Source organism: Trachurus japonicus, chromosome 24 (assembly GCF_045865225.1).
Source record: "Trachurus japonicus isolate A0001 chromosome 24, Traja_1.0".
Classification (NCBI taxonomy): Eukaryota; Metazoa; Chordata; class Actinopteri; order Carangiformes; family Carangidae; genus Trachurus; species Trachurus japonicus.
In genome coordinates this window covers 25,971,773-25,996,328 of record NC_140930.1, presented here as the reverse complement: position 1 = coordinate 25,996,328, position 24,556 = coordinate 25,971,773, and the positions used below count along the sequence as shown (strand labels likewise).

General features: G+C 43.4%; 1 protein-coding gene across 5 annotated transcripts in view; it reads right to left on the bottom strand.

The window, feature by feature from the left end:
• The window catches only part of pak5 (p21 protein (Cdc42/Rac)-activated kinase 5), an 80,258-nt gene that overhangs the window by 29,820 nt on the left and 25,882 nt on the right, over window positions 1-24,556 (bottom strand). For 2 of the 5 annotated variants that reach the window (XM_085770155.1, XM_085770154.1), the window contains 2 exons: window positions 9,977-10,200; window positions 7,992-8,036 (listed from right to left, as the gene is read on the bottom strand). In XM_085770155.1, coding sequence (XP_085626281.1) covers window positions 7,992-8,036; window positions 9,977-10,180 — 249 coding nt within the window. In that variant the 5' untranslated portion in view covers window positions 10,181-10,200. Of the gene's footprint in view, window positions 1-7,991; window positions 8,037-9,976; window positions 10,201-17,768; window positions 18,293-24,556 lie in introns of those variants that run through there. The other 3 variants (XM_085770151.1, XM_085770152.1, XM_085770156.1) reach the window with 3 other exon arrangements.

Sequence of the window (24,556 nt, the reverse complement as noted above, 5' to 3'; positions counted from 1 at the left end):
TGATCACAGCGTCCAACTTTCTCCTCTGTTCATTAAGAACTTGAATGAACGCCACAGTCGTTGTGAATGACAAGGCAGCGCATAAATGCAATTTGGCAGATTCTGAGTAAAGAAACACTGCAGCGTGTGTGTGTGTGTGTGTTGATCTGTGTCTGTAGGAAACTGTCTTTGTTTCACGTTCTTGCAAATCTTTAGTCCAAGAATTTACAGTGCTTTGGGGCTATAATAGCATTTAACAAGGAGGCGTGTTAGACATTCTGGACCTGCAGTCCACTGCCTTGGAGCTTGCCCAATGTCATTAATACACACTGCAATAAAACGCCTCCTCAAATTAGCAACGCTCTGTGTGCACATGTCAAAACATAATAGTCCTCTTCCCTCTTTAATAAAGACACACGTTCGCATTGCTACCCCTGAAGCAAGGACTGGGTGACCCTGTTAAATCAGAAACACTATCTCTCTAAGCTCCGTTTCCATATGTACACACACAGCAAACCCAGCAAAGCTGTAAAAATAACTCTGCCATGCAGTGCTGAGTGCACAGAGCAGCTCTGTCTTTAGAACCAGGAGGAAACAACCTGCTGCCTGTGAAGCAACACAGGCCAGAGTTAAACCCGCAACAAAAATCTGACTATTTAAAGGGATAGTTCAACATTTTGGCAAATTCTCCCATTGCTATAATCCCTATTAGTTGGATGAAGGAAATGCGAAAGTACTGTCCAGCTTGCGTTTCTTCCCCGCTGATCTAAAAACAGCTTGCACCAACAATTAAAGGTAATTAACCTACTCCTAAAACTGGGATTATGGCAATAGGCAAATTTCCCAAAATGTTGAACTATCCCTTTTACAACCTGGTCTCTGTAGTGTCAGAAAAAGTGGTGCATGGACTCGCTACAGTCTTACCTGCACCATCAGTGTTTGGTCTAACATGTTTTCACCAAGTGCTGGGAACTGCTGGCAGTGAGAGCCCAGACCTGTTGCACAGATAAATCTGCATAGCCAGCATACCAGCATGCAGTCTTGGCTCGAGAGAAACAGAAACAGTCGAACGCTCCACCTGTAACTGTTTACCAATCGTCTGTGCCCGGGGAGTTTTAACACAAACGTCTCCTCCAGCCTCCAACGGCACTCACCACCTGCCTCAGCTCCGTCCTCAGCTGCCTTGACTTCCCCAGCTCTCTGGGCCCCGTTGTCCCCCTGCTCGCTCCTTGCCCCCCCGCCATGGCAAGTGGCTGTGCCGGGGCTGCAGCTGCATCCAGGCTGGATCCGCTGCGAGTCTGGCGTCCCACTCCCCCGGAGACCCGACGTCTGAGAGACCCAGTGATCGAGTTTCTCCCCCCCCCCCCCCGCTCGCTGTCACCTGCCAGTAAGCTGGTGGGGGGAGTTGGGGGGGGGGGTGCGCTGGCTGTGCTACCACTGACCCACTGACATTTACACTGTACCAGTCATCACCCTGACTCTCATGCCCATTGTCACGTGCTGTTCTTCTGACCGTGCCAGTCACTTTCTTTGTCTCACTGTGACAACCTTTGTCTGACCTGAACTGAATGTCCCACGTGAGAAAAACATTTAAAGGGATATTTCAACATTTAATTTAGCTCGTTACCTTAATTGACGGTGCAAGCTATTTTTCGATTGGTGGGGCAGAGATACAAGCAGCTCAGCTAACGCTACGGAGGCATATGGTAGGCCTATTTCCGTCTTTCCTTAATCAAACTCGTCAAATACACAATCCAACAACTCCAAAACGCTCTCATGGACAAGTTGTGACCTGCACATTCACTAGGCTTTGAAGTAAAAATGGAACGTTGCGAGACAGAGTTGTTTTCGAGGGGGAGCATACGTCAGTCCGACTGCCCACAAGTCCGACGGCTCATTTCTCCGACTACCCATTCTACAGTGTTGAGGTTAGGTTTAGGGTAAGCTTAAGGGTTAGGGCTACTTAAGTCGGAGAAGTGGGAGGTCGGACTGATGACACAGAAATAAAGAAATGTATGGTCGGAGTCGGAGAAATGGGTGGTCGGAGAAATGGGTAGTCGGACAGACGTCATGCGCCCGTTTTCGAGGCAAATGCGCAACTGAAACTACATCCCAGGCACGGCTGCTCGGCAGAGTGATGTCAAAAGCGCAAGTAGTTCCGAGTATTTGCTTCATGTGTCGTAATGTTACATAATTACGTTATTATTTAATAGCTTGGTGAATGTGCAGGTCACAACTTGTCCATGAGAGTGTTTTGGAATTGTTGGATTGTGTATTTGATGAGTTTGATGAGGGAAACCCAGAAATACCATATGCCTCTATAGTGTTAGCTGAGCAGTTTGTAGCCTTTCTCTGTCCTACAGATTGAAAAACAGCTTGCACATGTAACAGATGTGCACTCACAGGACGTGCTAACCAACTCGCCAAGCGGTTGTCAACCTCTTGGCGAAGAGGTTAGCATCGTCGCCTCCGGTGCGGGAGGTCGTGGGATCGAACCCCACCTAGGGCAGGCCATGAGAAACACAATGCAGAAGGCCAGATATGAAGATCGGCTACACACAGACAATTAAAGGTAACGAACCTACTGATATGACTATAGGGATAATGCCAATGGGCGAATTAGCCAAAATGTTGAAATATCCCTTTAAGTTGATGAATTAACAGTAGAGAAGAAAACAAACTGTTACAGTAAATATCATTTACCATAAATGTAGCTTACAAATCTGGGGGGCATTTTTGTTGCATCATTTCTTTTTTGCAGTGTGATATAAGCTTTTCAGTGCAGCTATAATAGGCTTGACAGCAGAGCAATGTTCAGCTACCAAAAATATCACCAGAGCTCTCTCCACCTACACTACCTACAGCACATGTAACCCACAGCTGAATGCAAGGAGTTTAGGCTCTGGAGGCTGCAAGCAGTCATTTTGGGAAATGTCAGGAGTTAAGGCTTCAGAAGACAAGCTCAAGAAGCAGAGGCACAACAAAATATAAACTGTGTCTTCACTGCATAATAGCTCATGGAATTCAGTGCATGTCAAGGATCGCTGTATTGAAAAATGAATATATCCAAGGTTTGGGCTTCATTACAGCAAACAATCATTAGGCCAATATCTGACTGACATGCATGGGCCTCCTTCAGCACCAGTACATACAGTGGGTATGGAAAGTATTCAGACCCCCTTCATTTTTTTTTTACCATTTGTTATTTTGTAGCTGTATGTTACTTAAAATTGAAAGAAATTGTATTTTATTCCTCATCAATCTACACTCACCACCCCACCATGACAGCAGAAATGTTTTTCAAATTAATTAAAAAAGAAAAACTGAAATATCAAGTGACCATAAGTATTCAGACGCTTTGCTCTGACACTCATGTAGGTCATTCAGGTGCCATTCAGGTCTTTTATTTATCTTTGAGATGGTTCTACACCTTTATTTTCTATACAGCTCATTTGCATATCAGAGCAAAATGAGATCCACAAGGTCACAGGAACTGAAGACACTGGGCTACAAAAAATATTCTGCTGCACTTATTGTTTTTCATGGAAGAAGTTTGGGTCAACCAGGACTCCTCTGGGTTTGTGCTGTCATGATGGGATGGTGAAGATTGATGAGGAATATAAAGATTTTTTGTCTATTTTAACATACAGTAAAGCTGCAAAATAACAAGTGGTGAAAAACTGAAGGGGGTCTGAATACTTTTAATGTAAACCAGTGATGTTCATACTCTCACTTGCCACATGGTTTCCTTCCAGCAGCCTCAGCAGCAGTCACACTGCACAACACTACAGTGTATTCATTTAGAACTAACATGATGCTCTGTGCTGTCTTCTCTGAGCGTCACTTAAGAGTAAGAGAACTGCTTAAAATCTTTCCTCTGATCTAAATGCAGACCTGTATTTACCTGTGTCAATAAACACACAGTCTGTACACCTTTGAATGACTCCATTCATCACTGCACTTATCAGACTAATTTGTGGAAAACCTGTGGAGCTGCTCGAGCCCTTAAACTATTCTCAGATTAACTTCCCACCCACATGGCGCGAGACTGAAACTGATATCATTATGAAGTCACACTGTAGCTCTAAGTGTCAGAATACACATAAATCAAGCTGAAAAGGGGAAAGCAGCTAGTTCTCTGTTGTGTTTGCATTTGCAATGTTAGGGTGGATTTGAGTTTCATTCGGGAGGCGAACATGTTATTTAAAGATAAGCAGGAGCAATATCCACCTTAGATCATGATGCACATGTTATTCCCATGATCCCTCCAGGTTCACTTATTATCATCTCTTTTTCACTGATGCAGTAGCACCAAGAGGAAGAAAACTCTTGGTTGCTCTTGTGTGGAATCCATACAAGTTACTTTTTTCTGTTTTCTGATGCTGATGATGACATCCTGAGGGTTGTTTGATCATCCTGGGGTCAAAATAACTTATTCAAATAGTTTTAAAACTAAACATGCATTGGAAGAAAAGTGGAAATCAAGCCAGACTTCTCATTTAGCTTCTTAGAGTACATGCATGTTGACTCTACAGAAAAACCTGCCATTGTTTCCCACTGTCCTGACCTTGTGTACAGGACATAAACTTTACTGCTGCTGTTTAATAGAATCCCATTAGAACGGCTCTGTTGTTAATTCGCTCCAGGCTCATCTGCCAGCTTATTTCTTGAGCTCATTACTTTGTCACAGTTATATTGTCAGGTTATCGTGGCTTCGACCCATTGTCCAAACACCACTAATTGATCACAGTGTTGGTTATCTGGGACATAAACAGGACATAAATCTCACAGTCTCGATGTAAAGTAACAAATGACACACGCAGGGGAAAGTGGTAACCTGAGGTAACAAAATCTTCCAGTTAGAAGAAGACGACTTGATGAAATTCAAGACACGTGATGCAAGAAGAATCTGCTCTGAAAACATTTCTTTGCATTTCCATGTGACCTTTCCTACACGGGTCTTTTCTATTTCTCATTTACAGGAACCCAGACATCTAATACTGGCCCACGGCTGAGGAAACATGAGCAAATAGGAACAAGGAGATAGCATTAGTGGGCTCAAGCGCTACACATGGATACCAATAGGTAGTGTACATACGCACACATCTTAGAACAGACACGTGCACACACACACACAATCACGGTAAATTACCTCCTCGGCTCCACAGGAGTCTGCAATTTGAGGGCGTTAAAGTCAAGGTGCAACATGAGACTGCCATTAATAACAGCCACGGCCGTGCCCCTGCTAGTGCTAGTGCTAATGAATGCAACACATTAACACACATGTAACCTTGCCTCACACACACACACTCATCTGCACGCACAGACACACACACATGAACCGCGCACGTCAACATCAGACCAAGAAGTGCAACATAAAAATGAAGACGTTTTGCAAGGAGATACAGTTGTTCCAGTGCTTACTCCTAATGCACCCACTCTCACACACACACACACACACACACACACACGTATGTATGGCATTTGGTATCTTTGTGAGGACACTAATTGACAAAATGTTTCCCTAGCCCCTGACTCTATTTAGTTACTATAAAGTCTTAACCCTCAAACAACCCTTCGAAGGGGTCTGAGAAAGTGAGGACAGGCCAAAATGTCCTCACTTTCCCAACAGGTCCTCACTCTGAGGGTTTAAAACTCAAACTAGTCCTCACATGTATAGCTGTACAAGTACACACACACACACTTCAAATAGTAAGAATGAAGAAGCTTTAAGAGCACAATGTTTAAAACATGGAAATGCTGTTAGGGCATGGTGTTAGCCTAAACTTTTGGATTAGCATGTGTGCTGGGGGCTGATGGAGGTGGGGCGGGGGTGTGTGTGTGTGGTGGGGGGGGGGTAGAGATGAGAGCCAAAGCTTTGAGCAATACTAATGCTGAGCTGAGATGAGCAGTCTGACAACAAGGCTACAAGCCTTGTGAATAAACGATGAGCGCACAAGCCAGAGGGCAGAGGTAGTAGTTATTTCAGCATGATGACAGTGCCGACCTCTTCTCTAACTGCTCTATGTTCACACACACATACACACACACACACAGACGCACTCAGAAACACATGTGCAAACACTGACAAGGCAGGCAAACACACACACACACACACACAATATTGTCTTTTTACTGTACTCCGTCCCTCTGTACTGTTTGGTGAAGTCCACTCCCTGCTCACCTTGTGTGTGCATGAACAACATACACACACACACACACACACACACACACACACACACACACACACACATGAATACAAAGGCACACACTCAGTGCAGAGAGCTGGGGGAGTCTGCCAAACAGAGGAAGCCTTGTGTCAATCAAGTGTCAGGGCAACCACAGGAGAAGGATATCAGGCCATGGGTGAGACCCTATAAATAACCACGGCCCACCTTTAGAGTCAGGGTCACACACACACACACACACACACACACACACACACACACACACACACACACACACACACACACACACACACACACACACACACACACACACACAGTGTCACCCACCCTATCTTCAGTACTGTTATAGAATGCATTCTTTTTTGTCATAATTATTGGTCCTCCTTGAGTTTTAAAGTCTGAGAACATCTACGACTTAAGTGCTCTGTCACTGCGCGTCATCACTTCTGGGTGACAATGTCAGCAGAAGTATCCTTGTCTATTAGAAACCAGCGCCTTAGATTTAGTGTTGCAGTGACTTTGTTACTGAGGAGCATGACAAATATTTTATTGTCCACTTCTACAATTATTAGTTCATTTATTATTGAGCTATAAAAAGATATGACAGATATTATGAGCATGTCCTGTTTGAGCCGGTTAATTAAAAACTGTTGGCAGGCACGCTCTCAACTCTCTCAAGTGCTCAAAAATTGGCATAACAGCTGGAGAAAACTGAGCGCAGACTTCAAGATGAACATAAAAATTAATAAAAAAAAATCTGAATTTTACTTTCAAAGCTTGTTCTCCACTTTCAAGTACGTCCATGCACACCCCGAAGTCTTGACTTGACTTACTTGTGTTCTTCTTTCTCTGGAGATTAGTAAGTAAACAGATTCCAGAGGTGTAAATTTCTATGATGCTCTATAAAAGATTTGCAAAAATCCAGGAGGATATATCACATCATTTTAACTAATTCATCTTTGATTGATTTCCCTGAGTAACAGGCTTTTGATGAGGAGAGGAGAGGAGGAAAGGAGAGAGGAGAGAGGGGGAAAGGAGAGGAGAGGAGAGGATAGGAGAGGAGAGGAGAGAAGAGGAGGAAAGGACAGAGGAGAGGAGAGGAGAGGAGAGGAGAGGAGAGGAGAGGAGAGGAGAGGAGAGGAGAGGAGAGGAGGGGAGGAAAGGACAGAGGAGAGGAGAGGAGAGGAGAGGAGAGGAGAGGAGAGGAGAGGAGAGGAGAGGAGAGGAGAGGAGAGGAGAGGAGCAGTTGTCGTTCAGGCTAGGAGGTGCATTGTAAAAAGGGTTCTTCTACCACGTGCAAACCCTTTATGACCTATTTTCTGGTGGCCTACAGCAGAGCAGAATCAGTTGTCATGGCAACATGCACTTCACATCTCAGCACCCATCATCATCACCATCATCATTATCATCATTATGATTATCATCATCACCGTTATCAATGGCGCTCCATAGCAAAAAAGGGGAGAAACAAGGGAGCATGCTGCTACAGTGAATCTCGTCGTTCTTTTTCTGGGGAGGCTCATGCGAATGAAACGGAAAGGAGGGTGGAGATGAGGCCTAAGAAAAGACTTGGCAGAGCAATGTAGTTATGTCATGTGTGGAGTCATTCTCAAGTGTTTCTCCCTGCTCCTGCTGACACACCACCTCCACCTGAATGCATGGCAGCAGGCAGCGGAGGAGAGATGTGGTGACGGAACAGCAGAGTTGTGACTGTGTGAGAGCTACCAACAACAACAAAACAACAACAACAAGATTAAAAAAAAGAAAAAAAAAAAAGAAGGAGGGACGGGGGGTTAAAAAACAGAAGGGAAGAGGGTGTCATACTTTGGGCAACGGCGTTTCGGATGACCGGACTTTCTTGGGAGATATCTGTGAAGAGAGCAAGAGAATTATTTTCTTGTTTCCCCCTCTTCAGAGATATCTCCTGTGGCATATTGCTGTTCTCTGTTACAGGGCTGTTGTGGAAGTCTGAGCATGTGTTTTCCTGTCAGCAAGACCTGTAAGTGGTTCCTCAAAGACGAATGTGGAAGTTAGCTTGATGATTAGTGCTCACAATAGTGCATTTACTGTAGTGTCACTGTTTTAGATGCAAGCAAGTGCTGCAGTGTCATATATCAGCTTTCAAAAGTGAGACGTCTAAGGGAGGGGTGTAATCAAGGTCGGCAAAGGTGGAGTCGGCAGGTGTTGTAACACACACAAGACGGAGGGTCCTAGATTCAAAGCTGAGGGGCGCTGGCCCACTGAAAGGTTTGAATGTGGGTCACGCAAGCAGTAAGATGGGACCACAGACAGTAGAGTACAATGGAGGGGGAAAAAAGCCACGGTTTAAGCAGTGACCCTGTGAAGACCCATGAGGCCTGATCCAACCTGCAGTACGCAAGAGAAGGCCCTCGCCATACAAAAAACAATCACATGTTCTGCTACCACCCAAGAGAAAGGTGCACAGAAATGTAATGTGCAAATGACTGTGGTTAACTGTAGCCATTTTCTCTTTTTTCAGTTGATCAAATATGTCAATGTGATATGTTAAGAAGAACCAATGAACAACAACACATCAGAGGAGACACTCAGAAGGTTCGGAGACAAGAGGAGACACACAATCACAGTCACAGGGGAGATAAGGAAGAGAGAGACAGAAGCAAATGAAAGGGAACAGCAGTTTGCATTAGGCTTTTTGATGACAAGTTTAATAATAAAGGAGTGATTTTAAAGCTCCATTAAGCAATTTTTGGCCAGCAGGGGGCAGAAGGTCTATGTGCTAATGGTTAACATGTTAGCTGTTGGCCTGCTAACATAGCAGACACAGAGAGACAGGGATCAACATTCAACAGTATTGAGGTTGTGTTTCTGAGTCGTATTCACTGGCATATGTGTTGGCCTTGGGTCTTCTCTGTCTGTGATAGTTTTACAGAATGGGTTTAATATGCAACAGTGGATGTAGGCACAAAATATCTTCATCTTTTTTGACCCTTCTGATGACCTCAGGCCAGGTCAGTTACAGTAGAGTAGAGATGGTTTAGTGCTTCTTTCTTAACATGGTGGGATCTGGTGAGTGGTGAGGCTGTGTGTGTGCAGCAACACAACCAAAATAATGTGCTAAGAACAGCTAGAATAAACACAGAACCACATCAGCTGTTAAACTTTGGCTGAAGAGTGCTCAACTGTGAGAATTACAGTAAAACATCACTATTAGGTGGCTTAATGCAGAGCAAAGGGAATGGGAAGAGTAGGAAACGATAAACATGTCACCTTGTGAGAGTGTACTGATAAGATAATGAATTAAACTTTTCATTTCTAAAGTGAGGACTATTATTTTGTCTTTTTAATGGTAAACTTGCTTTAATTCACAGTGAGTCAGGTGCTGCAAAAGGGCCATTCAATGTCACTTTAATATAAAAAAAAATTGCTTAATGCAGATTTAAAGTAATATCACTTACAATAATATGACTGTAATTTCATATCCATATTAGAAATCTGTAGAGTGTGAAGTGGCGAGATGACACTGTAGATTTGTCTATATTGCCTCTGAAGATGACGACAGAGTGGAAGAGGAGTGATGAGAGACAGAGAGAGAATGCAAAGATTTAAAAAAAAATAAAAAATAAAAAATAAAAAGTATAAGGAATGTGTTGAGGGACAGTTGAGGGAAGAAATAAAAACAAGTTATAAATGTGCATAGAGAGGGAGAGGATGTAGGTGAGTCACAAAAATGCAAAGAAAAAAAAAGTGATGCAAGTGATAAGAGAGAAAGTGTTACTGATTGGTCCCCAGTGTTTAGGCCTGATGTCCACTGTCCATTCACACTCTACCTTCATCGGTGCCAGCTGGATGGGGGTGATGTAGGAGGGGTCCACCATGGGCTTAGGCCGGTTGGCAGTGTCCGCCAGGAGGCTCTGCCATTGCTGCGGCAGCCCGGTGAACTTCTGCTCCCGCGGGTCGAAGCCCGTGTGGACCCGGTGCTCAAAGTTAGACGGAGCTGAGATCTCCAGCCGTTTCTTCTTCTTACCAAACATGCTGGAAAACCCTGGCAAACCTGGCAAACCGAAGGAAGAGAGCAGCAGATTAGCACCCTGAGCGCTGAATTGAATACAGATAAAACCCATTACCGCACTGCTGCTCTTATTTTGAAGGGCGGTCAGCGCAAGTTCCTGGTTTTCATTCAGCATTTTTCCCCCACAATCCATCTTCCTCAGCCTGTGCTCCACTTCAGTCTATTTAGCACCATGACCTTGAATGCATTCATATATTTTACTGTATACTGGAAGTGGAACACTTCACAAGGTTGAGTGGATGCAGGCGAGTGTGTTATTAATTTTGCATCATCAAATGTGCACTGAAATGAAAATGTAACATAAGACATTTTGTCACAATCAAACATACATTGAATAATTATATTGTTGGTGAATATGTTAACAACCAATCCTTAAAGCTCCATAAAATAGTTTATTATATAAAAGAATAAAATGAACAGCAACAAATATGGATCAGAATCATTTAATATCTTGACATCGAACTCTCAATCTAATGCTGAGATATGGAGCTGTGGTGCACTATATGGTACACTTTTATACACCAGCACAACCATTCAATAATAATCATACTAATAAGAGATAATTCAGGTTATTATAAAGTCAGCACAGTAATTAATTAGGCCTTTGCCATGCCTGCAAGCTGTGTGGTTGAAACAGCCCAGATCAGTCAGACTGATCGGCTCTAAGTGGCAGTTTAATTCTGAATAATTGGTGATGTTTTACATTGTGCTGTGCTGTCATGTACTCTGCTGCTCTGTAGCATGCTAAGCCTTATAATGCTGCAGGATACAAACAAACAAGGAACAAGTCCAAACATACTAGAAAATCCAAGTGTCCACTTGGGTTATATAACACGAAAAAAGAAAAAAGAGCTGATGCACTGAAGTGAAGAGGAAAAAGAGCAAACACTGTGCCAAGTTAGGACTCTGGAGGATGGAGGTGTGATAGAGGCTTTATACAGTAAACAGTTACTGTCACTGGCACATCACACATTACATCTGCACAGCTCCTGCCTGTTCATTTGCTCCACTACCAACAGGAACCGTTTGGAAATCCCATTGCGGCACTGGTGGTTTGGGTGGGTGCATGATGTCCAGTCACAGGAACAAAATGTCACGCTGTTGTTGGTACGTCTGTGAATGGAGTCTATTGTGTCTCTCCTAGGAGGCATTGTCCTCGGAGAAAAACAAAGTCATCCTCCCCCCGCCCCCTTCCTTATTCTCTCTCTCCCCCTCCTCGCTTTTGCACAGATAATGTTTGCTGTGCCAGTCCATGCCATTCATTCCTGCATTTACATAGAGGAGGGTCCAAAAGTCTGAGACCACTCTCCCAGTGGGATTCATGTACTGTGCATGTCCGGATCTTCAAGTAAAAAGAAAGCATATGGTGGTGCTTGTGTAAATATGGAAATATGCATATATGCACTGGCTTGTCATTGTACTTGAGCACATACTGTGTAACTGGATGACTGCTACGCTCCTCCCTCCTTATTTACTTTTGCTGTAGAGCTTTCCAGACTTGCACACCACACATGCAGCTTACAATGAAAACACAGGAAGGTTTAGGCTACCACTTGGATTCCACACGGATGTTTAAGTCACCGCATTTCCACTCAACACCTGAATTTTATCAGCTGAATAACAGCTAGGTAAGTCTGGTAATGCTGCTGATAAAAAAGTCCTCCTCACATTTGGATTGATACTCATAAGCCTTTATTTATTTTTTATCAACTTATTTTATTTATTAGTGATAGGTTACCTTTTTTGTGTGCCTTGTCTTGTATCTGTTGTGACAAAGTGAATTTCCCCCTTGGGGGTTTAATAAAGTTTTATTCTATTCTATTCTATTCTATATGGATATGTATAAGAGTTACAATTAGTTCATGTACCAAGAAAAGAAACTGTAAGATTTCCTCAAAACAAACAGAGCACTAAAGGCTTGTTAATGTTGTAAACTAATATATTTGCATGTTGCCTCTTTTTGCATTGTGTCCTGTCCTGAAATATTTCATCCACACTAACTAGACGACTAGTGACGTACCCCCACCTTTGAAAACCAAGTTACTACTGTGGATTAGAAGCTAGGTGACCTGTCATGCTAATATTTGTATGGCTGTTTGATCCATTTCTTACAGATTCTGCTGTACTTATAGACACCACTTTCAGAGAGCATGCACAGCACATCAACCTGCAGAGAAGTAGAAGTGGTTGCCAGATAAGATATAACAAACATTCAGGTCGGTTCCTAAAAAGTATATTTTGCACAGCAGTGTGCTAAATCAGTTGTAGTTGTGAAAATGACTAACTCCTTTGACTTGGCAGTACAGTACCTCCTGAACAGATGCAATGACAGAAGTCACAGAAAACTTTATTTCTACATGTAACTTTAATCAGACAAGGCAAAAGAGAAAAGAAATGTAATTATGGAAATTGTTCTCAATCATTTCCTTTGCTGCCCTGCAGGAGAGCCAGACAGACCAAATTAGTGGCCTCAAACAGGAAAGATGGAGAGATAGATTGATGGGTGGCGTGGGGGGAGGGTGAGGGGGGGATTAAGGAGAGATCTAGAAAGGAACAGATAGAGGAAACAAGAAAAAGAGAAAGACCGAAATATAACGAGTGATGGAGGGAGGATGGAGGCTGAGGAGGCTTAAGGCCTTTGTGTTGCATACAGTGCAGCACAATCACAGCACAGCAGATTATCACGCAGGACACTTCTGCCTGTAGGAAGCTCAGCACTGGATGAAAAAGGTGTCAAGTCATGGACAGAGACTGTGTCCCACTATGTTTACACAGCACTGATGAATACACCGTATTATAGTATAGTAACATATACAGGTTTAACTTTTAATTGTGAGCCAGAAGTGTTAGATCGATTCTATTTTTATACAGTTATTTATTATATTTTATCTCTATTTTTGTGATAGTAGCTGCTACAAGAGATTGCTGCTGCTAAACAAAATGTCGTTGTATCTCGTACAATGACAATAAAGTTCCTTAATTCTTAATCAAAGTGCAGGATGCATCCAACAAGAGGAGCTACACACATCAGCATCACGTCTGCCCTGAAGGGGCATAATGTGAGAACATTTGATGCAAATACCATATTATAACCCCATCCACTGAGTTACTAACAAAGGCAGGTCGGAGAAGAAACATGATTGCTCCTCTGTCTTCTCTTTGTCCGTCACATTGTCCGTTTCACAAAACACATGACAGTAATTCTCTCCACAGGTATCCCCTTAGATAACCAGCAAAAAAGAAATGCAGTCCACAGCCCTAATTTTGTGCTGAGCTACAAATCTCTTATGCAATGCGGACATGTCAGCAACCCTTTCCACTTTTGGCAGATGTCCACTTAAACCTCCACGAATCTACCCAAGGTTACTGACCTTGTTACTATTTTTAGAGCACGTACATGAAATGGCTTGAGCCAGACGTGATACCAACATGTAGGCATTAGGCCGATAAGAAATTAAATAGCTAATATTTTAAGCGAATAAAGATAAGATCGAGGATAAGGCTATAACACAGATCCTTGGAGAGGAGTTTAACAGAAGCCGATGCCTTGTAAATATTTTCTAACGATAAAGTTGCTTTCTGCAGCAGCCACAGTGAAACACAGTGACTAATATAAAGCTTGATCGTAGCTGTGCACTGAATCATCAGCTGACACACGCAGCTAAGGCTCTAGTTACCTTCCAGCAGTATACATACAAAAACAAAAAACATCCCATAATGCAGGATGCAGCTATGAAGCAGATCTATAGAGCAGTGGGAATGATCATGAGACTGCGTCTAAAAGCTGTGTATCTGTGTGTCGTGGGCACTAGAAATTTGGGAGAATGAGTGAGAAAGTGATTAATGTTGTGTTACTGCTGTGAGCTACAAACAGCACATCCAGCTAACACTTTATTTTGTGAGGTTACACATTAAAGGGACAACGAGGAGTTTCTATTTGGTTATAAAAAAAAGTCTCACGTTAATGTGGATGAATCTCCGCTACCCACACTTGTTAATGGGCCCATTTTCGATAAATATATCGTTCTGTCTCTATGGTTATTTTGTTATTATTAGTGGTGGTGGAAATGCTGGTCGGCTCGACCAGCATTTCTTTACTTTCGGTTTTGTGGCGAGTCATGAGAATAACGCAGCCAAATCGCCGTTTATGGTCGGAACTACGACGGTATGTGATCATCTTTGAACCTCTGACTTTAATTATTGATGAATGAAAACATGAGTCTGTCTTGCGCTGGTCAAAGAATTTCACGGTGCGCGCGGAGGCTCATAAATGTAGTGTGAAAAACGCTTTGCTTTTCCAAAACTCCTCGTTGTCCCTTTAAGTTAGAAAACAACTTGTTCAGGACTGGAACATGGAGCACTGGACTGAACTGATGTTAACAGCTCTGCTCTTTGAGTTAGAAACATTAGCCTAAACTTCAGGCAAAAATTAAAGTTAGCATTACTTTAGCTTTAGCCAAACTCTTGCATCGTAGAGCTATGATACAACAACATTTTAGCTTAGGCTGACCACCAAACATCCTGTTTTGCCCAAACATGTCCACTTTTCACATCCTGTCTGGGGCGTCCAGGTTTTTTCATGGGACTATTAACTGAAATAGACCGGCGCTTTGCACAGGATACTATGGTACTTTGTTGTGTGTTAACAAACGTCAGAGCTGTTTTGCCTCTCATTACTAAATGCTGCAGTGTGGGTCGGCCCCGGTAGCTCACCTGGTGGGCCGAACCTCTAAGGCTGGGTCCTTACTGCAGAGGCCCAGGTTTAAATGCAGCTATATGTCTGAATTACAGACAAAAATCCTCACTTACCATCCTGGTCAGAACAAATCTGTTATTGGATGATTTTCATTCCAGAGGTTTTTTGTTGTTGTACCATTGAGACTTGTTAAAGAGAGATTATTTTAGGCATGATAAAGAATGTTGAATCTGAACTTGTCTTTTTGGTCTATAACTGAATTTTCTATCCATACAGAGGAGGCACACTTTAACGTTTTGAGGCACTTCTGTACAAATTTTAACTATCATCAACTATAATTTCTTTTTTGGAAATCAAAATATGGTCATCCTACTTCAGTTACATGTTTTAATTCCATTAAAATCATTGCTTTAAAAAAACTTTTTATTTTATTTATTTCTGTGTATTGTGAGGATGCTGACTTAACTGTCATTACATCATATATCTTTAAACAAACTAGCTTTAAGAAACTTAAAGAGTTTTCAGCTGTACATTAATGCTTTTCTGTGGTAAATATCTTGCATACCCAAGTGCAGCGTTCTAACCCTAACCCTGTATTAAAACTATGACAGCTGTCAGTAATAGTATTCAGGACAGAAATGAGAAACCTATCAAAAAGAACTAGGCTATAAGACAGTTGCTGATGAAGGCAGAGTTAACTCAACAGTCTCTGTGTTGAGCTCAACATAAGGACTTTTTTCTCTTTTTCATATTAAACTTTCATTTGATGATAAACAAACCCTCTCCGTGGTCTCTGAGCAGCCGTAGAGGAGACGGACGCCCCTGACCTACATGGTTCATCTTGGGAATGAGATTATTAGAGGCTAGTAGGGCTTAAGTCGTCGTAGGCCAAGCTCAACTGCTAAGAGACACAACAACACATGTGCACACACTTACGCACCACTGAACGCATGCACAACAGCAGATGGAGGTGCATGTTTATGCACTCAAACAGTCCAAACTTACTGCTGCAGAGCTTTTAGCAGCTGCCCTCTCAGAACCATCCAAACAGGTTTTGGACTGAGATGGACTTTAAGTGTAGAGGCCTCTGGGACTTGCCTCCATGCAGAGGCCAGAGGAACTACTTAGTGCACAACTGCTCCTGGCTGCCACATAAGCACCTCTTGAGCTGTAATTTATGGGGAGATTGTAAAGCACTTTGTAAAGTTTCAGTCTAATGCCTGCAAGGTTATTCTGCCAAAGAGTAACAATGTCACTCCGATGAGAAATTGCACCTGGTAATATATGGCAAAGATTATGAAACTCCATTATTCTACAGTGCATGTGTAAGACTGGAGTGTCTGTGTGTGTGTGTGTGTACCTGCAAGTGTATTGTATGCTCTCATAAACCACAGCTCCGAGGGCTCTAGAGCTGAGTGATGATGAAATGCTAAAAATGTAGATTGTTCTGCCACATGAATATGTGCCCTTTAAGTATGTGAAAGCAATACATGTTGATGTTCCTGCCGCATTCAGTGTGTTGTTAGGAGAGGTATTACATAACCACATGGTACATACTGTATACGCAAACCACGAGTGCAACATCCTGTACACACAAAACAGACTGTCACACTCAGCCATGCGTAGATATAGGCAAATATATGAGTACATATAGAAGACTAACTTGGACATAAATACACTGCAGTTTATAGGACACACACCCACACATGCATATCAACATATACATACGTGTGTATATATACATACACACAAACATACTTAAATGGGCAACTAGTCCCAGGGCAGAGATCCCGACTCCCAGGCTGATTTGTCTCTAAACCATCTGTCACCATCTGAGCCTCCACAGGCGTTTCCCCTTTTGCACAACAACACCTCAACAGACACACACTTTCACTGCAACCTGCCCCACGCTATGGCAAAAAAACCAGGGGCCCTGTGTGCGTGCATGCGTGTGTGTTGGTGTTTGTGTCGACTATATATATAATGTGTCTATTTTGGGTTCCTAAGAGCATGTTAGCGCTCTGCGGCAGCTTGGCGTGTTTGTGTGTTTTCAAAACACCACATTAATTTTCTATCCTTTAGATTGTAATTTAGAGGCATAATTTGGTATTGAGATGCAAAGCACTCACTCGTGCACAAATATGCAAATACATTTCATACATAATTTAAAATGCAACATGAAAAGGACACAAATTCCTTCTGATATACAAGTCAAAGGAGGAGAAATGTTCTCCCCTGCACTTGGAGCTACAGGGAAGAGGAGGAATGCCTAATTTAATTAAAAGGTCAAATGTTGAAAAGCCAAAGAACAAAACCTGATGGTACGTTTTTGCTCAAGGTATAATCATTTTTCCCAGTGCAGCTTTACTCTGGTTTGAATGACAGAAACCACACACAGTGCGACCAAATTAGTTCCTGCATCCTAATCACCAGTGTCTCGGTTCGGTTGTGCCGCTGTGCTTTTTGTCCTGATCTGCTCTGTTTTCTGCTGCTCGGCTTCTGTCCCATTTGCATTTAACTTGTTCTCTCCAGACCTCACTCCTTCAGATGATTTAATTGGCTCAAAAACCGTTAACACAGACGCGCGCTTCACCTTCCATTCCCTGTAGATGTATTTGTAGAGGCAGTAAACAACTTCAGCCCGAGAAGACGCCTTTTATCATTTGCACACTACATTTACAACATGCTGAGACGTTTGTAACAGCCTCATTCCGCTCATGTCTAAAGACTGGGGATGATCAGGGAGCGACAGCGTGTTAAATTACAGCTCCGATGATGTAGAAGTTCTCATCCTAGTGTTCTTCAAATGTCTTAATCCAACACGCGCATCGCCTCATTAAATCGCTGCTCTTACCTGGAAACAAACTGACGGTTTCTTTCAACCAATCAAAGTGCTCTGGGTCGGCCATGACGAGGCAGCCCAGGACAATCAGAGCCTCTTCAGATGGCCTTTGATGTTAAATTGCACTCCTGATGAATCCATTATGCACCTCCATTTGCTTTCAAACAAAACATGAAACAGCAAATCCCTCGCTTGAACCATGATTTCTGAATCATAAGCCGACCGATCCCCGGGGGGAGCGACTCTTCAGTGAAGTCATCGAATTGACAAATCAGGTCAGATCCAGGACCCCTCGGCAGCCCCCAGCGAGCTGCTATACTACTACTACTACTGTTACCCTGCTGCTGCTATGACTCTCCCTGCCTGCACGCTCTGATAACTCCCAATGTGAGATGCACAGGGTACGAAAAAGTGCCTACGCCAGCAGCCCGAGCCAAGGCACGGCCAGACAGCTTAAGCCCGGACCCATCCCATTTTACTTTCATTGTTTGCCTAACTGGGCCTGACCGGCCGCGTCCCAAACCGAGCACCCTCTGACCTTCGCCGTCCTCCTCCTCCCACTTGTCGTTCTGTCAACACCGCCGCAAAAACAACAGAGAGCGCAAGTGTCCTCTGTGTTCCCACAATCCGCACGATTGATGTTTGTGTTCCGCCTGTATTGTCAAACACACACACACACACACACATTTTTAAAAAAAAGGTCTCTCACTGATGCCAACATGTGAGGACATCAACTTTGGTGTCAAGAGTTGCGCCACTAGTCACCTTGTCGCTGCCTCTTTCACACAGAGGAGGACAGAGAGTGTGACGGAGGAGATAAGATGGGGGGGGGGGGGGGGGCAGAGAGAAAGAAACAGCTGGTCCAGTCAGCCGCTGTGACAGAGTCTGGCCGTTTGCCGGAGCGGAGGGGACGTTTAGCGGTGGCAGCCGCAGACAGGCCCTGCACTGAGGGCAAACACACTCTCACACAGGAAGCGAGGGGCTGTCAGGATCACGGTGTACAGTAAGCTCCCTCAGAGAAAAAGCATTCGTTAGTAAAGGTGGGAATGGGAAATTACACATTACACCTCTCTAAGGCTGCAGGCCAAATTACAATTAGGTTAATTAATTACACCTTTATTTCAAGAGACCAACAAAATGAACTCTCTTCTAGTTATGTCATTGACACTGTTTATGTTTTAACAGCAGGTAGACCATGTGACCTTCTTTCTCACCAATAGGTGTGAGTCCTCTGAATAAACAGTGGCTGGATAACATCCTCTGTGTGATGTTTACATTAGAGCCGCAACAATTAATCGATTAATCGAACAATAATTGATTATTAAATGAATCATTAACTATTTTGATAATCGAATTATCAGTTTGAGTAGTTTCTTAAAAAAAAAAGTCAAAATTCTCTGATTTCAGCGTGAATATTTCTGGTTTCTTTGTTCCTTTATGACAATAAACTGAGTATCTCTTTGGTTTGTGGACAAAACAAGACATTTGAGGACGTCGTCTTGTGGTTTGAGAAACACTGATTGATTTTTTTCAACATTTTTTTTTACATTTTATTGACCAAACAACTAATCGATTAATCATTTACATAATCGATTTACATGTGCCTCTCTCTCCATTACTGAATAAAACCTGATAAAACCTGACCTTGTGAAGAACAATGATTTTTTATCTTTGAACTCTTTGACAAGAGAAAGTCTTTGAGTTTTGACTCAGAAGAAGAGATTCAGTAAAAATCCTCTCATCAAAACATTTCTTAAATTCCATGAATGACCTCCAGACAGCAAACTTTAAACTGTTCACTAGAGGCAAAGTTGGCAAAAGTGAAAGCGTTGAATCAGAGTCCTGCACGGGTCCAATTTTGGAAACCCGCGCCCGCCCGACCCGTTGGTTTTTAAGCCCGTGTCCCGACCCATCACCCGTGATTATTTCTGATTACAACCCGGATCCGACCCGCCCGTCAATATTAAGACCCGTTACCCGACCCGCTGCCCGTTAGACCGCCGTCTTCACCGGCGATAACGGGGGTACAGCTGTACTCTTTAGAAAAAAGAAAACAAAAGAGAGAGAGGGGGGGGGGCGTACTCTTTCGCGGCTATTTCCGGAGAATGATAGCGACGTAATTCTTTTTTTAATGAAAGCAGGACACTTCAGCCTTTACATTGATCCCATCGGTGTGTTTGTAGCTTACCCAGAAGCTGAGCAGTCAAGCCATGACAGGCTAAACTCCAGGGAAAGCTGTGAGCGGTCACACGAGCGGCCAAAGATCGTTTATTTACATCAAGATGCTGCTCTGTTGTTGCATTGAGTGATAAAAAAAAACGATTTGCTACGCTGGTTCGTGCAGCTGCGCGTGAGTTTTCCTCTGTAGGCCTACACATTCACCCGCGTACCCACCCGCGTTCATTTGAGTTCCGCCCGTGCCCGACCCGTGAATTTTCACAAGACAGCTTATCCACCCGTTGAACACCGTTTTTGCGGGGTACCCGTCGGATACCCGCCGGGATCCGACCCGATGCAGGACTCTGCGTTGAATACACTTTTCAGGATGTGACCTTAACCCTGCTACAAAATACATATCTGTGTTTGCTTTGACAATGTATTTTGGAGGATATGTAATTGTTAGACGGACACAGTGGGGGGGATCAGAGTGGGCAGGAGAAAGTGTATAGTTGAACCTCTGACTCAACCACCATGGTTCACCTTTCTCCTCAAGCTGAACTCACTGTGTTGGTTTGTGCCAGGAGGATCAGCCATGGTGTTGTCTCAGCTCCATCATGTGTTGCTTTAAATGCTTCATCAGCCAGACTTTTCTTTGTTCCTGGAGTTAGACTTTAAATATTCTCCGGTGTTGTTTGATGCAGCAATCTGTGGTCAGTCTGTGGTCTCGTCTCTGCTGACATATAAACAGCTCAAAATCTCAGGTAGGAACTACTGTCCCTCAAAGTCAAAGTTTCAGATCAGCAAGGATTGAATTGAAGACAGCTTTGTGAAGGACCAACCAGACACTGCTGCAGTGAAAACTGTCTCTCACTCTAACTGTGCCATATAGCAAGTTATGTTACATCACAAGTCACTTGTTGTGCGGGGTAGGCCTGCATCATACAAGGAGAAGCTGAGATGTGCCAAGACTTGTGTGATATGACTTGAGATTTTCTTTTCTTTTCTGTCTCTTTGTTATACTGCTCTTCTGTGCCCTTATGTACAGTATGTGTGGCGCTACTGGATACTTGAATTTCCATTGGGATCAATAAAGTATCTCTAGGTCTAAGATAACTCTACAAATGCCAAACTACTGTACACAATTTTGCTGAGTCAAGCTAAGTGCAGAACACAGACAAAGATCACCACTGGTCCTTTCCTCTGTCCTCTGTCCTCTGCCCTCTAACGCTGCTGAGAGGAGGCTGTTGTCTCTGGCTGTAGGTATAGTATAGAAAGTATAGCCTCGTATAGCTGACTGGGTTGAGGCTACAGAGACTATAGTCCTCGCTGCAGCCGGACCCAGTGTGCCCTTTGCTGCATGTCATTCCCCCTCTCTTTGCCTCCCCATTTAAATTATCTACTGTCCTGTCAATTAAAGGAACCATATTGTGGAAATATCACTTTTTGAAGGCTCTTTAACATATTTGGCTGTTTGTCTTGCCCCCCTCCCCATCCCCCACAAGCTGTTCCCTCAGTTGTCTGACAATGATGTCTTTAGTTTTCAAATTTGCATAATACCACCCCAACCTCTGAGTACAGGTACTGATGGAGGAGGCGGGGCGGGATGAGCAGTGGTTCATTTGCATTTAAAGGGACAGGCACTGAAACCAGCCCTTCTGAACAGGGCTGTTTTGAGAGGATGAAAAGAGCTGTGATGTTTGATCCTTGGAGTATTTTGACTGAAGCATGTCCCAGACATGTCTTTAGGACACCTGGGAACTATTTGTGGAAAAGGGGCAGAATATGTCTCCTTTAAAGGCAAAATGCCCCAAGAAATACTTTAAAAAGAGAAACATTTATAGCAAATGAAGCTGCAGTCTGCATGCAGAAAGTTTTCCTTTTAGCACGTGTTGTGCACTCATGGAAAACAAACAACGGTGGATGGAGAGGCTGAAAGTGAGCCTTTTCTTACATGTTTAAAACCTGTTGAACAGGTGTGTGGAGAAGGAAGCAGACCGTTTCATAAATCACAAAGGTCACGATGACGCCCAAGGCTACAACCACAGCAGGTGTCAGCAGTGTGTGTGTGTGTGTGTGTGTGTGTGTGTGTGCCGCAATGACGATGAAATTTGTATCACTCAGCACTAATCTATAGGTCGTATGCTTTGGACTTACTGCATGTGGGTGGACATGTTTGATATCGGCCCACTGCTTTAACATCATGGGAACAGAGAATGCGTTTGATGGTTAAAAGACTTGTGCACCAGACACACCCCTCTGGATATAAATACACATGCCTGCCCTCCTTCAAGGGTCTTATCCTCCCCCTCTCCCTCCCTCCCTCTCTCTCTCTCCCTCTCTGCTGAACACAAACACAAATGCAGAGGAGCAAAGGAAGTGCTCAGATGAGGAGGTGCAGGCTAACTGGAGAGAGAGATACGACTAGAATTATGGCAGCTGAGGCAGATTTGGCTATGCTAAGTACCCCACACTTAAAAAGCATCAATACTGCACCCTCCACTTGACTAATGGGTGGCTACATCGGAGCTGTCACAAGACAAATGCTTGTTAGTGAGATGAATGATAATTCCTGCAGAGTATTTAAGTGCAAAGTACAGGTTGTTATTCTCTGGCAGTGTGATGTTCAGCAACATCACACACCTCCCTGCAGAACACAGCCAGAGAACCTGCGAGAGGGAGATTTCCGGTTCAGACGAGGCCTTCAAGTCTCTCACTGATCTTTCGCTATCGACTGTGAGGATCAGCTAAAGTTGCCGCCGTCTCCTCATGTGGTAACATAATGGATGATTATAGCAGGGAAAGGGCGACTCTGGGAGGTACTGAGAGATCAGCAGAGTTATCTAAATGAGATCTTTTGCAGTCCTGAGGACAGAGGAGTGTGTGTCACTGTCTGAGAGACAGTGTGTGTGCACATGTGTGAAGCCGTGTGTCCTGGCTTTAAAGCACATTAAAGCGAAAGGTGACCTAAAACGAAGTCTTTGATAGTGTCGCTGCTGTTCACTGAGATTTAGATGGAACGTCAGTGGAAAATTCAGTGTTGTAGTATTTCTGCCACATGATGAGCTGCACCAGTGTTTTCACTTGCCATTTGAAAGTCTAGGGGACACATTATGGAATTATCACTTTTTGAAGGCTCTTTAACATATATTTGGGTGTTTGTCTTGCCGCCTGGCCCCCAAAATGTCAGAAGTGACAAAAAGAATCTGCAGTTTTCAGGCTCTTTAGGTTGAAATCCTTGTGGTTTTATGAGCTGTTCCCTCAGTTGTCTTCCAGTGATGGAACTGGCTTTCGAATTTGCATAACCCCACCCCTACCTGGTAGAAGGGGCGGGGCAAGCAGTGGTTCATTTGCATTTAAAGGGACAGGCACTGAAACAGCCGTTCTGAACAGGGCTGTTTAGAGAGGATGAAAAGAGCTGTGATGTTTGATCCGTGGGGGATTTTGACCAAAGCATGTCACAGGGATGTCTTTAAGACACCTGGGAACTATTTGAATTTGGGGGAAGGGGGCATAATATGTCTCCTTTAAACATGGACAAACTTGATCTCCATCAGTTATCCATCTTTAATATTTTCAATATCCTGGTCCGGGTCTTTTGCTGGACCCTCACCCAGTTAGCCCAGACTTCTTTATCCTCCAGCTCCATGCAAAGCATTCCCCACATTAGATGGGATATATTATCCCTCCAGCATGTTCTGGGTCCGGGTCCAGTTACAAGTGCCTGAAATACCATCCATGTCTCCTGTCAAAGTGAAGGAGCAGTGCTACTGTATTTAAACATTTGGTTTCGAAACCCTGCTTCAGTGTCAGTCATCATAGATGACTAATTTCCATTCACTTCTTTACTTACAGTTGAGCCGCACAGTTGAACGCAATGAAAATTTACAACATCACTGGAAAGAAAGGATTCGAGTTTCAAAGTCTGAACCTGTGAGGTTTTGAGTTTGATTTGTATTTTGGCAAAGTGCAACATGTAAGGTATGCCAAATTAGCTATTAGCAATTACTGTTTGCAATGTGCCCAAGACTATACGAGGTTTCTTTTGATGACTGATCAGAAAAACTTGAATGTGTGTCTGAGTGAGAGGAGGAGGGAAGACTCAGATGTTCCAAGGTGTTTTCCGTGTTTTCAGGAGTCTGTGGGTTACAACCTCTTCTGTTGCCTCGGTGCCCATAGGTCAAATCACACATCAGTCAGGCCACAACAACATCAATGTGCACCTGCCCCTTCCACCTGCCTCATGTCTCTCCCTCCATGCACTTGGTTTGGCTCTGGTTCAGAGAGCTGGTTAAATAAATAGAACTCAATTTGGATTTGAAATTAAACTTTGATCCAAAGTTATTTATACTAGGTATCCTAGCAGGAGTCAAGCTGAGAAAAATGAGTTGCATTTACTTCTGATTCTTCTCCTGATAGCTAAAAAAAACATCACAACCTTATGGTTACAGCCACAAGCCCCCAACACACACCTCCAAATTTTCAGTGAGTCACATGAGACACAGACAATTCATTAACAGCTGAGAAACAGTGTTTTCAATGTTTCTAAAACTGCATTTTACTGACTGTAATCTACAGACATCCTGAAGTCTGTGGATGTCCACAAGCCCCCAACACCACACAATGACAACAAAAGGTGAATG